The 13,647-nt window shown below is 34.0% G+C and overlaps 4 protein-coding genes across 9 annotated transcripts; 2 read left to right on the forward strand and 2 right to left on the reverse strand.

The window, feature by feature from the left end:
* Positions 1-48: 48 nt before the first annotated feature.
* On the reverse strand, positions 49-4,028 carry LOC105191664 (dystrotelin). Of its 3 annotated transcripts, XM_011155211.3 has the most exons (12): positions 3,885-4,023; positions 3,452-3,509; positions 3,178-3,314; positions 2,901-3,108; positions 2,495-2,738; positions 2,299-2,410; positions 2,074-2,240; positions 1,887-2,002; positions 1,586-1,808; positions 1,191-1,521; positions 828-1,118; positions 49-669 (listed from the first exon to the last, which is right to left on the reverse strand). In XM_011155211.3, exons 1-12 carry the CDS (start codon positions 4,006-4,008, stop codon positions 548-550), a joined length of 2,133 nt encoding a protein of 710 aa, XP_011153513.2. In that variant the 5' UTR covers positions 4,009-4,023; the 3' UTR covers positions 49-547. The 3 variants fall into 3 exon arrangements, with proteins under 3 accessions (XP_011153513.2, XP_025158302.1, XP_025158303.1); XM_025302517.1 differs by having other exon boundaries at positions 828-1,521; positions 3,885-4,028; XM_025302518.1 differs by lacking the exon at positions 3,452-3,509 and having other exon boundaries at positions 828-1,521; positions 3,885-4,027.
* Positions 4,029-5,062: 1,034 nt separating this feature from the next.
* RIOK1 (RIO kinase 1) lies at positions 5,063-7,450 on the forward strand. The gene is made up of 5 exons (XM_011155213.3): positions 5,063-5,270; positions 5,356-6,374; positions 6,484-6,695; positions 6,800-7,159; positions 7,288-7,450. The coding sequence occupies exons 1-5, from the start codon at positions 5,212-5,214 to the stop codon at positions 7,387-7,389; spliced, it is 1,752 nt and encodes a 583-aa protein (XP_011153515.1). The 5' UTR covers positions 5,063-5,211; the 3' UTR covers positions 7,390-7,450.
* Positions 7,451-7,667: 217 nt separating this feature from the next.
* On the forward strand, positions 7,668-9,436 carry LOC105191669 (DNA repair protein XRCC3). 2 transcript variants are annotated; one of them, XM_011155217.3, is made up of 5 exons: positions 7,668-7,802; positions 8,182-8,376; positions 8,548-8,678; positions 8,844-9,050; positions 9,151-9,436. In XM_011155217.3, the coding sequence occupies exons 1-5, from the start codon at positions 7,787-7,789 to the stop codon at positions 9,352-9,354; spliced, it is 753 nt and encodes a 250-aa protein (XP_011153519.1). In that variant the 5' UTR covers positions 7,668-7,786; the 3' UTR covers positions 9,355-9,436. The 2 variants fall into 2 exon arrangements, with proteins under 2 accessions (XP_011153519.1, XP_011153520.1); XM_011155218.2 differs by lacking the exon at positions 7,668-7,802 and adding an exon at positions 7,804-7,836.
* On the reverse strand, positions 9,343-10,574 carry LOC105191668 (RNA pseudouridylate synthase domain-containing protein 1). Of its 3 annotated transcripts, none has more exons than XM_011155214.3 (4): positions 10,286-10,574; positions 9,976-10,219; positions 9,605-9,902; positions 9,343-9,536 (listed from the first exon to the last, which is right to left on the reverse strand). In XM_011155214.3, exons 1-4 carry the CDS (start codon positions 10,505-10,507, stop codon positions 9,389-9,391), a joined length of 912 nt encoding a protein of 303 aa, XP_011153516.1. In that variant the 5' UTR covers positions 10,508-10,574; the 3' UTR covers positions 9,343-9,388. The 3 variants fall into 3 exon arrangements, with proteins under 3 accessions (XP_011153516.1, XP_011153517.1, XP_025158326.1); XM_011155215.3 differs by having other exon boundaries at positions 9,605-9,881; positions 10,286-10,572; XM_025302541.1 differs by having other exon boundaries at positions 9,450-9,504; positions 10,286-10,573.
* Between the last annotated feature and the right edge of the window lie 3,073 nt (positions 10,575-13,647).

Genomic DNA, 13,647 nt, shown 5'->3' on the forward strand with positions numbered 1-13,647 from the left:
AATGACTTTGCTTTGCAGTGCAATTAAATGAATATTACAATTATCCTATAATTATCCTAAATGAATTATGACTGAGAATAATTTGCATATATAAAATTTATCTATATTTTTTCTATCGTAAAATAATCCTTTTATAAATGCTATATTATATAGTTTCTCATTATTAATAAAAATGTTCAATATAGATTATTCTTCCGATGATTGCACAGATATTATACAAATACACGTACGAAACATATAAAAAACACTTAATCTTTCGAAATGGCCATTTCTCACATATAATGCCGAGTATGGCATTTTGATTATTGATGTGCATGATACCGCACGATCTTCCTATCAACCGTTATCGTTTATCATAATTAGATCACATTCGGATATAATGTCGTAAAGTGGCATATTTACATATCGCTTTCGGAAGAATAAGTCTATCAAAAAAGGATCAAGAAATAAGTGTTTACGATTGCGGTGAAAGTAAGAGAAAAGATTGAATGTGATCTAAAGATTTCTAAACGTTACGACATCTAAATTTGTATACTTAAGGCAGTCTTCAAACAATCGTAGTAAGTTTACTTTTACGAGATTCCATACCTTCAATGAGGCCAGTTAATAAATCTTCCATTTCTGTGGTAGCACGTTTCAATTTACAATTGTCGTTGCCATCGTATGTCTCTGCAATTAATAATATATCAATGAGAAAATGCACAACATCAAAAGATAATCAGAATAAAAAATTATTAAAAGATAATTTTCCAGCGTGGGACGATCGTTTGTGAATATCCTTTTGTAGTGTATCTTTTCTACATTTTATTTTGATTATATAAACTTACCATCAAGTAAGCAATCATTAGCAACCATATTCTGCAATCTATCTAATATATCATTAAGATCTCCTTGGATATTTTGCAAGCTACTGTGCTGCGAATGCTTATCAGGACGCTGCAAAGAAGACGGAGTATTGTCCCTGTGGATGCCGGTGGGAGATTGCGAAGCTGACAAGTCGTTATCTGTACTACTAACTGCATTAGCCGTATAGTTGTCTTCTTTGCAATTCGAGTTGCCGGCAGCCAACCACTGAGAGAAGCCACTATCGGTGGGGTTTAATTCTCCCCTTCTTGTTCCTGATAATGAAATACGTACGTTCATAAACATGCTGCTATTAATGATCACTTCCAATTGCGTTCTACACTTGCCTCCGATCCACGTGCTTAATTCTATACGACTGTTTTCCGGTATATTAAATCCAGAACTCGTGGAAGCTTCTTCGGTACAGGAAAGAGCATTAGCGTTGTCCTCTTCCGCCGTGTGTTCCATAGGTAACGTATCGAAACTACTCGGTGTTACTTTGTCTTTTCTATGATGCAACTTGATCCCTTGTTGAACATTATCTTGCCTGATAATCGGACTTAATTCAAATTCTAACGGCAAGGCTGCCACTCTGGACGATAAGGTCGGCAACATCGGAGTGCTCTGCATACGAGTGATAATCTGCGGCGCTTGACCCATGTCGGTAAATAAATATTTCTGCAAGAAAATCAAATGAACTTAATAAATAAGTCTTTAAACAGTCGTCGATTGATCAATATACCTTGAGTGTTTTTAGTCGCTGCAATTGAGATTCGATGGTCGCTCTATGACGTTGCAGCCTCTCCGCTTTGGTGCCTCGTATATCTAACAGCTCGATCTGCAGTTGCCGGTTTTCTTCCTCCAAGTGCGTTATAATACTTTGTAATTCTTTTTGCGGATCACTGAGAATCTTTCGCCTGATTGTGCTCCTTAGTGAACCACAATCTGCACGTCTTGTATCGTTACTGTATAAAAGAATATCACAGTTATAGTATATTGTATGAATACGTGTAAAAATATTATACAAAAGTGCAGCTGGCAACCTGACAGCATCCGCGATCGAATCCTCTGCATTTATCGCTACTGTTCTAGTAGGACACAGTCTTAGCTTATTCCTAATTAGCTCAATGATCAGTTTTGTAACTTCGCGATGTGAAGTCTGAAAAAAAAATATATAACATGAATGTGACTTAATTCGCATATAGAAACGTAAAAGCCAAAATATCGAACCTTCACGCAATATTCGCGAATCGGATGTTTCAGCTTGTGTTTATTTGATGTTTTGCCCAAGAGGAAACAATCCTGGCACTGGTGGTATCCTGTGCACTTCAAGCACGTGTATCTCGGCCCCTGCACTGGTGTCACTTTACATGAGGAACATCTGACGTTGTGGATAACTGGAAGAATTGTTTATTGTCATGTTTAGGTATATAATAATTTAATATTGCAACTTACTGTGTTCTGCAGATTTGATTCGATTAAATGTTGTTATCCAGACCAACAGAGGAGGTTCCTGCATGATCCATGTGGCGAATTCTGCTTCAGTGACTCCAAGACAGCCTTGAGACTAAAATATAGAAATTAATAAGATGATTTAACAAGCTGCTTCTTATATATATATATATATATAAGAAAAGCAATTCTATTATACCTTTACAAAACAGGCATCTATATGCAGCTGAATCTGTTCATACCCATATGCTATACTTTCTCCAAGCATTTCTGTTATTTTGCAGATGTTTGTTAATAATGTATGCAAACTGGCTCGGGACAAACATGCATTATGGTCAGCTAGCTGTTGATACAGATATCCATATTTGTCTTGCAACCTACCATTACTCAATAATACTAATGCAACTTTGACTGAGAACACCAAAATATTTCTAGTATTTTGTCTGCAATATTAAATTTATATTATTAAGATTATGGTTGTTAAAGAATGCTCTTTTGTGACATGTTTTACTTAAAATAATCTAGTATTATAAAAAGAAAGATATTTTAAAATACAGCTGGATTGGAAATATTCATGTAATATAAAAAGAGATATATGTACTTACTTATCAAAAGTATGTAAGATATAACTTGTAGCAAGCTTTGTTACAAGATCAACATCAAAATTGAAATTACTTTCTTTTTGTGCTGCAAAATAGATATCAGAGAGAACATCCTCAATTTCACTTGGATCTAGATTAACACAGTTTTCAGTGATGGATAGTCTATGACGTTCAAAAACTCCTGCTATTAATCCCAGTTGTACATGTTGCACTAAATAAAATAAAAGTTGAAGACAATAAACCCCTCATTTGGTAAAAAATTGGATAAAAGAAAACTTACTATTCAGTTCTTTGTATAATATTTGCATTTTTGCAGCAGTCCTATAAGATGTATAACGAATAGCATTGCATTCTTGCATAGACCGTAAGATATCCTCCATGGTTGAATGCTGATAGTTTGAATCATTAGATTCTTGCCTGTAAATTATTTTTTAAATATAAGAACTCAAATTTGTATTGAGTTTAATTTATACTTAGTTTATTATATTTATATAATAATTATTATTTATTTTTAATTATACAATTTAAATAGACAAATAATAAATTTGAAATACTTTTTGCAAAGCGGCATATTTCTGTATATTTTTCTTTGTGTCCAACTGCTTGTAAGATCTATACAGTATTATATAAAACAATATTATTAATTTTACTAATAATAAATATTAGATATTTATTAAAAATTTACTTTTATGTTAAATTAATGTTTTTTATGTTAATTTTATGTTAATATTAAATGAATAGAGAAAACATTATATTTAATTTTACATGTATACACTGAAAACCTTGAAAACAATTTTTTATTTCTAATTAGTCATCTAAACAAAAATTCAATCATCATATTTCTGAAATATTAAAAAGTGTAATCAACTACACGATATTAATTTATTTTACATATAGATATATGTACACATTATTACAGAGATGAAATAAGTCGTGATAAGTACGTTAGAGAACAATATTAATATAGGAATTTTCAAAAAAACTTACTCTCTGTCATCTCAACATAATTGAATAGTTTAAATATTGGTGTAAACAAAAGAACCGTCGGCGTTAAGTCATAGATCACAAGACCTGCAGACGAACAAATGTTGACAATGTTATACAAAAGCATTGGTAAGCAGTTGAGTATAAATTAGGACTTATTGTAGATGGCATCTCACAGCTTGTTGATGCCATCAAAGAGAAGAAGGAGAGAGGTCACGAGCCGCTTTTAGGCCCAGTTCCACAACTTGCTTTAAACGGAGTTTTAAGGCTCGTCTACATTAGCTGTAAGAGTAAGTCTGTAAGGTTGCAAGACACGAAATGAAATATTTTCATTCGCTGACAGCTTACGTTACAGCCTTACAGCCTTACTCTTACAGCTATTGTAGACGAGCCTTAAAGCCAAACCGATGGTTAAAAGCAATAGTATATGCGCATATACGGCGTGGTCCACATGGATAGACTGAGCTGGCTATGCGTACGTGCGTGGTGGGGGAAATCAGAATAGAGTCGTGGTCATTGGCCGCGTTCAGTAGAACAAAGTGATCAGAGAGCGTTCAGTGATTATTGTCTGTGATTGGAGCATTCTTTTAGATTCTTCATAGACCCAGAAGTATTTACCGATCAGGAGCGAGATTCAATGGAAAATCTAATAATGTTGTCCAACTGTTGAGTCTGCTGAATGCAGCCATTGGCCGCGTTTAGTAGAACAAAGTGATCAGAGAGCGCTTAGTGATTATTGTCTGTGATTGGAGCATTCTTTTAGATTCTTTACGAGATATAAGTGATCAAAATAAAGCTTTTTTGTACACTATGTTTCGGAGATCTAAATAGATAACAATTATTCTTTTCGATGAAATTCAAGTAAACTTTACTTTAACAGGATTTTTATTTAAGGCTTAGCTATAAAGATGCACTATATTACAAGTTAGAAAGTCATTATAAATCATTATCTCTTTCAACGAAATAGCTCAGAACGTTTAAATTTGAATATTCATGAGAAATAATGGCATATATTACTTAACTATGTATCGCTTTATATATATAATACATATAATAATGTTTATAACGAATATATGATTTGAATGCCCGCGCTTGCCTTGGTCCCAAAATGGAGGACGATTGTGGTACTTTATATATCTAGTGACTTTAGGCTCGGCTAAAAGCGGCCCGTGACCACTCTCCTTCTTCTCTCTGATGCCATACTTAAACCATATGTGATACTGAAGTTTTCATCATATTGAAGCTTAAGATTGCACATAATTATGATAGTATTGAAGGACAATACCATAAAGTTAACTAATGAGTTATTATTCATAAAAAATATACAGTCATGGCAGAAAGTTTCGAAGAAGGTCAATTTAGCGATGCTGAAGAAGAAGTAATTTGCAAGTAAGTTAGAAATAAAAATGATTTCAATTGTATTTACTTTATACAACATGAAGAAATTTATCTTATAATTTATTATTTATTATAGTGATAAGTTTCAAATCCATAATACAGAAGTATATAAAGGAGAGCCTTTATCTTTTCCAAATTCCATTTTACATATTGAGGAAGACACAGCTAAATTGCACATTATAGACAGTGAAGATGATATCTATGAAAATGACATTGATGACTCTGATTGGGATGAAGATAATATCCAGGTGCAAATAAATTCAAAAAGTACTAAGAACCAAAATTCAGCCAACAAAGGCAAAAATTATCAACCACTGAATAAACTATTACACCGTCACGCAAATAAAGTCAATATGGAAAAGTATGAGGGTCCCTCATTGCCAAATCATATAGCAAATGTATTAATAGAAAATAATAAACGTACCGAGAAGGGACGTGTAAGGACAAAAGACAAGCAGGATCGTGCAACAGTTGAGAAAGTATTGGATGCTCGTACAAAAATGATATTATTTAAGATGGTAAATAAAGGACTAATAGCAAGGATAGATGGTTGTATTTCAACAGGAAAGGAGGCCAATGTATATTATGCATTGTTAGCAACAGGTGCGGAGATTGCTATCAAGATATACAAGACATCTATCTTACAATTTAGAGATCGAGATAAGTATGTAAGTGGTGAATTCCGTTTCCGTCGCGGGTATTCTAAACACAATCCGCGCAAAATGGTGCGTATTTGGGCAGAAAAAGAGATGCGGAATTTAGTGCGTCTACAACAAGCCGGTATAAACGCACCTAAGCCAATTTTGTTGCGTAGTCACGTGTTATTAATGGATTTTATTGGTACGAATGGTTGGGCATCACCAAAACTGAAGGATGTAGTACTCACTGCTTCGAAGCCGATGACACTGTATCGTGAGTGTATCGAAATTATGTGGAAGATGTACAATAAATGTAGACTAGTTCATGCCGATCTGAGCGAGTACAATATATTATACCACAATGGATCACTCGTAATTATTGATGTTTCACAATCTGTGGTGCATGATCATCCCATGGCACTAGAATTTCTCAGAAAGGATTGTACTAATATCACAGGTATTATAATACAGGAAACCATTTGGTGAATAGTTTAACTTGTAAATATAATGAAGACCACTCTGTGGGCCTATATATTTATCTGGCTCACTCGTACTATTCTTGTTAGGATTTTTCAAGAAGGAAAATGTGGCTATTATGACGGTTAAAGAGCTGTTTGACTTCATAACGGATCCGACTATAAATGAAAATAATATGAATGAATATTTGGACGCGATGCACGAAAACAAGAAGCAAAAAGATGGTCAGGAAAGTGATCTTCAGGAACAAGTAGAGGAGCGAGTATTTAAACAAGCTTATATTCCTCAATCATTGACTCAGGTATCATCGATTATTGCGTTGCATAATGGAGTACATAATTTCTGCTTAGAAACAAAAGTTTTGTCGGAGTTGGATATAAACTTCTGAGCTAAGTTTTTTCATAGGTGATTGATTTTGAACGTGACATAAATCTCGCCAAATCTGGCAAGGAAAATTTAATCTACAAGACATTGATTGGTTTAAAAACGGATTTATCAAAGCCTGCGGAAGTACCAGAGATTCTTGCTGCTAAACAATGTAAGAATTACGATAATAATACTGAAGATAACAATGACAGCGAGAGTAACGATGACAGCAAGAGTAGCGATGACAGCGAAAACAGCGAAAACAGCGAAAACAGCGATGACAGCGAAAACAGCGATGATAACGAAAACGACAGTGAAAAAGACATACAAAAAAATGATAAAGAGAAAGTGTCAAAAAGTATAGTTAGACCCAGAGATGAGAGTCCAGAAAGTAAAAAAGTAAGATTTCCTTTATTTTTTTTCTCTCTGAAATAAGGGCGGCGGAAAAAGAAGACTAAAACTTTTGCACACACCTAATATTAATATGTATTATAATGTGCAGTAAATTGACATATGTTTGTTTTTAGGCACGTAAGAAAGCAGTTAAGGAACAACAAGCTGAGAAAAGAAAAACTAAAATGAAGAAGCACATGAAGAAACGCAAAATAAAGAAAACCATTAAGAAATAGATATTTGTATAAAGAAGTATCAAAGACATGTATAAAAACCATGAAAAAAATACAAACTTGATATGAATATTTAATGCTCTTCATTTGAGATTTGGTTGTTTAATGTATAAAATATATACATATACATTATAATATTACAGTTTTCATATAAACAGTTTCCTATAAATTAATTTTTAATATTTTTATCCTATTTACATAAGAATACGAAAACATATTTTCCGTTATGAAAAGAAGATGGCGCCATAAGAGCAATAGAAATTACGAGTATATATACCATCTGATATTCAATTTACTAGAGACATACTCAAATATGTTAAACCAAAAACTGGTTGTCTGAATCATTAAATAATGGAACGACGTTTGTGCGATATATATATATCGAACAATAAAATTTGAAATGGAACATTTGTTAGGTATTATTTTGAGAAAAGAAATCTTTATTTCCGAGTTGAGTCATACGAGTCACAAAAGTTTTTAGTAGTTAGATATTAGGCCTGTTTGTTTGGTATGCACTGTTTAACTGGTGCAACAAATTAGAATGAGAAAATCTACGTTTGTCTCACTTTAACTTATCGCATCGGTTCAACAGTGCAAATAAAACGAACAGGCCTGAATGAAACGTAATATTTTAGGGCCAATTGTTCCAACTTCGTGGTAAGTTAACTGATAGTTAAATCATATCTCGGTTTTTGTCTAAGTTGAAGGAAAAACGAAGACAAACATATGATTTAACTATCGATTAACTTACCAAGAAGTTGGAGCAACCGGCCTTTACTCTATATGATATATTAGTGGCGGAAGCTATTGGAGAACGGGAAAGGTTTCTAACAACCGGTTGTTCAAAATTGGACACGATATTAAAGGATGGCATATCTTGTCGCGGTATCACGCAATTTTATGGTGCAGCTGGTACTGGGAAAACGCAATTAGCCTTGCAGTTATGCCTTACTGTTCAATTGCCTACAACTGCAGGTGGTCTCCAAGCTGGTAAAGATCAGTTATTGTGGAATATTACATGCGATTTTATCTAATAACAACTAAAGATTTTTTCTGCAGCGATTCGACATAACACAATATTTCGAAAATTCCTAATTTAAATGTATAAATATTCTTAAATAAAAGAAGGAATAACATATATAGAATTATTAATATTGACAGGTGCCATATATATTTGCACAGAAGCTCTCTTCCCATCAAAGCGGTTGCAGCAGTTAATAGAAAACTCTGAGATAGCTAAGATTCATTCTGTGAATGGAGATGTAATATTTGTAGATCATGCATCCACTATGGTAATTACAGTTTCACAGTAATGTATTTCAATTATTACAAAATATATTTACATCATTAAAATAAACTTAAGAAAAATAGTTACTGTCCTATATATGTAACAAAGTATATGAAGTGTAATTATAAAAAACAATTACATTGCAAACTTTATGTTAAATATGTTAAAGGATGAATTGGAATATTGCCTACATCACAAAGTCCCAGCACTGATGAATGCTCACAAAATAGGATTATTAATCATTGATTCCATAGCTGCTCCTTACAGGGTGGAAGATTGGGAGGATCCCTCACGAGGCAAAAGTTTAAGGAAAATTGGGAGACAGTTGCATGAATTATGTAAAAATGGTGACCTGTGTGTGATCTGTATTAACCAGGTGAGAAAACATAATATATTAATATCTTTTATATTAATTAATATCTCTTGTATATTCTTATATATTTTATCTTATATATTTAATTTTTATATATTTTTAGGTCTCTGCAATTATAGATAATAATATTATTTCTGACAATGAACAGCCAGCTCTAGGACTCACATGGTCAAGCATGATTACTTCTTCCATACACTTTTACAGAAAAGCCTCCGTTCGATACGCTTGTATAATGCTAGCCTCACACTTGCCAAGGATTACTTTCAATTTTGAAGTTAATAGATCTGGAGTCAGGGTAATTCAATAAATCTCTGTGATATTTTATGTAACAAAACAGTGCTTTATTCCATCAGTTTGTATATGTCATGAAATATATTTTCATCCAAGAGCTTTACTATATTTGTTGCCTTATAATCAGATAGTATAGAGGCATCAAATGGATCTGCTGTCCTTACATCTATATTTTCAATATCACAGTTTAATATCAACCTTAAAAATATAATTAGTGCATTAGTAAGAATTAGGAAGTTCAGAGCCTCTTTCTGTACAAATTATACCTTAAAGAATGGAGGTAGGTTCTGTGTGGCTCTATGTCTTTTCCTTCGCTATAAGTATAATCTCCTATGACAGTATGACCAATATGATGACAATGTACTCTCAGTTGATGTCGTCTACCAGTACTAGGTGCCAGCAATATTTTAGTGGCAGGTTTGCTTTTCCAAAAACCATGCTCCAACACTACTAGTACAGTAGTAGACCTGCGTGGTTTTTCACAAAAAATACTGTCACTTGTACACATCTTATGATTACTATTTTTCTCTCGAATATCATCACCTAGTTGAAGAAGACATAAATCTGAATATGAAATTAGTAAAATCTAAATTTATCCTATCTTAATTTTATTTTAGTATTGTTATATATTGCTAACCGATAGCTTTATCAATTACGATGTAAGGCTCATGTACATGGCCATGTACCAATGCCAAATAGAATTTCTGCACTGTGTGATTCTCAAAGGCAACTGATGCTGCTCTGGCTGCTTTTTTATTTAATGCTATGCAAATCACACCACTTGTAGGATAATCTAGCCGATGAACAAAGTGGAATTCGTGACATAGTTTTGGATTAACCAAATCTGGTAGCATCTTCTTTAATTCTAACTGGAGAGTGTTCTGAAAATGTAACACTTTATTAATATAAATGTCTTATATGTATATTTCGCGTGTCAGTAAACTCACCCTTCTGTCAGGATTGTTACTATTTATATACATATCATAGGGCTTATTGACCACCAAAAAGTTCTCACTACGATGTACAACCTTGACAGGCCAATGTTTCTCATCACAATCCTTAATTAATATTTTTATGAACTTCTTCATATAACAAATTATGAAATCTATAAGATCCCAAATGATCAAAATGCATGTGCGTAAAAATTTATAAATATGTATCTTAACCATTGTGAAGGAGAATATTATTTATCTTAGTTTGACGATATTTCCACCTCGCGGCCATTTTATTCGAACAGCTGATCGAAGGAAATATAGTAGTGAAATTTGTTTTCTTTTAATTATATTGAAAGTGCTTTGGTATACTATATAAAATATGAAAAGACGACAAAAATATTTACGAATATTAAAGAATAAAGAGAATAAAAAGAATATAATAATTATATTATCGGTAATATAATTATTACTGTTTATTATTATTTACTGGCATTATTATTTACATACATTATCAATAAAAAACAATAATTTTATTATATATATTTAACTTTATATGCTACATATAAAAAAGTAAAGGATCACCTCTCTATTGCGAAAAAAAACAGAACTTAATAAGCCATATTCACGAAAAAATAATAATAATGCAATAAATCAAGAAACATTTCACAGCTAAAAGTCGCTAATTTTCAAATATATTTATCGACATAAATAAAAATAAATAAAAATAAAAATAAATTAAAGTGGTTCGAGTCTTGACTAAATAAATCTGCAAACCGATAAAATGTGGTTTGAGTCTTGGTTTTTTAAATCTGCAAGCCGGTAAATAGTGGTTCGAGTTTTAGCTGTTTAAAACTGCGAGCCGGTAAATAATGGTTCGAGTCTTGGATATTTTAAACTGCAGATGTAAATAGTGGTTCGAATCCTGGCTACTTAAACCTACGAGCCGGTAAACAATGGTTTGAGTCTCGACTAAAATTTACTTTCGGGCTCTTATAGAGGAAATTTAATCGGGACTCAAACCATAAGTTATTGGCTAACAATGTTTTAACCAAGATTCAAACCACTTTCAGCAGACTTAAATCACTTTTATTTATTTTTTTTAGTTTCGAAGTCACCGCTACGAGCCGCCACTTTCCTTAATGACGATTTAAGGAAGTAATGTGCCAAATAATGAAAATATGGCAGACTTTTTAATTAAAATAGGAGAAATTTAACGAGAATAACTTCAACAAAAATGACGTTATAGAGAGCGTTCGGAAAGCACTTTGTGGCTCAAATTTTTTTAGCTTTAACTACATTAATGTCATCATTTTGCCATCGTCTTTTTGCCAAGATATATTAAGTTAAATAAATGCAACAATCATTTGATTTACAGCTATATATTTCAGTTTTAACATCGAAAGGAGTCTTATTACTTTAATATTAAATATTAACTTGCTACAAGAAATATGTTTTTGTGTTTTAATTTTTTGTATCTTTCTTCATTTATTACACTCGTATTTTTATCAATATGTATGATGATTATTTTCTTAATTTTAAGTTGCAAATAAATTAAATAAACTATATTTACGAATTCTAAATAAAAAATTAATGGATATCGCTGCATTTCGAAGAGAAAGCTAACCGTTAATGTCATTTGTACTAAAGAAACAACTGATTTTACAATTCCATCGGTAAAGTTCATCCGAGAAGAAAACATCTACACATTTGCATTATAATGTAGTAGAATATAACCGCAAATAAATCCTAAGTAAATTTTACCTAATGGTAAATATCTTTTATTTATTTTTCAGTGACGATAATTTTTAATATCTTAGACGCACGAATCAAACACACGTCCCCTGAATTATGCATGAGCAACTTGGACTTTCGCACACATCCTAGCGCGTGAAACTGTGCGGTGCAACGCGATGCAGCGTAATGCAGCGTAATGCAGCGCAAGGATGCGCGAGAATGTATCTGAGTCTCGTGCCAGGCGTACATCAAACATAAAAATACATTTTACCGCGACGACAGAAATGTCAGAAATACACGCTGTCCGTCACTAGAAATGCTATATTCATTAAATAAATGTTATAGAAAAAAATGTAATAATAATAATAAGCAATAAATCCGGACGATTGTGTCTCAAGAAGCACAAGCGCAGGCGCGTTGACGTTTTATATTTTCGCGCAATTATATCATTTTCCTCGAAATGATACTCATGAGCCTAATAAATTCTTTATGTTCACAGATCGATTCGTTCAACATTCGTTAAACGTGACGTAACCAACACTCAACAAAGAGCATCCACTGATTCTGCCGGTGCACGACTGAAAAATGTAAATAGACGATACTTTTTCCGCACCGATGGGGGCCTGTGACGGATTAATTAAAACTGAGCGTGAGAATTCACCGCAGCATTGTACATCACATGGATAATTGATGACGATCGGGACGTAGCGTAGAAATTTGTATACAGTACGGAGCGGCTACGTGTTCTCATTTACACAGGTGACACAAAGCCCGTACTCTGAGATATGTATCTAGAGAGGAATCGTGTTCCATACAAAACATCTCTTCTCTCCCGGCGTGTATTCACACAAGCGGATTGCGTCCGCCGTGTGTCTGCTGCTCGACATAAAGTGTAATCGTAGGATCGTCTTTGTGCATCTGCGCGTGCGTGTAGACGGACGCTCGAGTAGACGGAAGAATTTATCTCGTTGCGGAGGGTACTTGTCATTTTATTTCGACCGAAATAAAACGCAATGCCAAGCGTCAACAATTCATCGGGACGTTGAAGCGAAGGGAGCAAAATGCTCGTACATTCGTATTCAAATTCTCGATTACATCCTGCTGCTAACCGCGACGGCTGACGATTAACGCGCCGACAAAATTGCACACTCGCGAGAATCGCGATTGTTTCGCGCTGCACTGCGCGTGGGGATGATCCGGATTGACGCAATTTCGCTCTCGCGCACGCGACGTCCAATGCTGACGGAATTAATTGAAATCAGAGTAAAGCGAAATTCATCAACATTGAGACCAAGCCGCGCGCTAATTAAACGCTTCATAAGTACTTACCGCGCGCGCGCGCATTCCCGCTCGCCGATTCTTGTTTTTTTTGCCTTTCTTTTCAACACCGCGCACACAGATGCGCGTGCATGTGCACGTGCACATATCCTGTCCGGGGAAAATTTGTGCAATCGTAGCATTCGAATGCAGGTGGTGGCAACGTACGCGGTAACGCTGGATGAGAGACGGAGATACGTTGTTATGCAAGTTTGCATCACGGGAACGTTGCATCAGCGCCGCTTCGCCGGTCGTACGCGCGGCGAAGCCGGCGCGCGTTTAGGCTTTTTATAATTGGAAGACATACATTTCGTGCCCGTCAT

The sequence above is a fragment of the Harpegnathos saltator genome, unplaced genomic scaffold (genome assembly GCF_003227715.2).
Source record: "Harpegnathos saltator strain DR-91 unplaced genomic scaffold, Hsal_v8.6 scaffold498, whole genome shotgun sequence".
Taxonomy (NCBI): domain Eukaryota; kingdom Metazoa; phylum Arthropoda; class Insecta; order Hymenoptera; family Formicidae; genus Harpegnathos; species Harpegnathos saltator.

Coding starts and splice junctions, on each gene's coding strand:
- RIOK1 (XM_011155213.3), top strand. CDS start 5,212: ATGGCAGAAAGTTTCGAAGAAGGTCAATTTAGCGATGCTGAAGAAGAA. Junction 6,696..6,799: donor TTCCTCAATCATTGACTCAG/GTATCATCGATT, acceptor GTTTTTTCATAG/GTGATTGATTTTGAACGTGA. Junction 7,160..7,287: donor AGAGTCCAGAAAGTAAAAAA/GTAAGATTTCCT, acceptor GTTTGTTTTTAG/GCACGTAAGAAAGCAGTTAA.
- LOC105191669 (XM_011155217.3), top strand. Junction 8,377..8,547: donor TGCAGGTGGTCTCCAAGCTG/GTAAAGATCAGT, acceptor TAATATTGACAG/GTGCCATATATATTTGCACA. Junction 9,051..9,150: donor GTGTGATCTGTATTAACCAG/GTGAGAAAACAT, acceptor ATATATTTTTAG/GTCTCTGCAATTATAGATAA.
- LOC105191664 (XM_025302517.1), bottom strand. CDS start 4,008: ATGCTTTTGTATAACATTGTCAACATTTGTTCGTCTGCAGGTCTTGTG. Junction 2,739..2,900: donor ATCTTACATACTTTTGATAA/GTAAGTACATAT, acceptor TTAATATTGCAG/ACAAAATACTAGAAATATTT. Junction 2,241..2,298: donor AATCAAATCTGCAGAACACA/GTAAGTTGCAAT, acceptor CAATTCTTCCAG/TTATCCACAACGTCAGATGT.
- LOC105191668 (XM_011155214.3), bottom strand. CDS start 10,507: ATGGTTAAGATACATATTTATAAATTTTTACGCACATGCATTTTGATC. Junction 9,903..9,975: donor CGTAATTGATAAAGCTATCG/GTTAGCAATATA, acceptor TTTCATATTCAG/ATTTATGTCTTCTTCAACTA. Junction 9,537..9,604: donor ACCTACCTCCATTCTTTAAG/GTATAATTTGTA, acceptor TATATTTTTAAG/GTTGATATTAAACTGTGATA.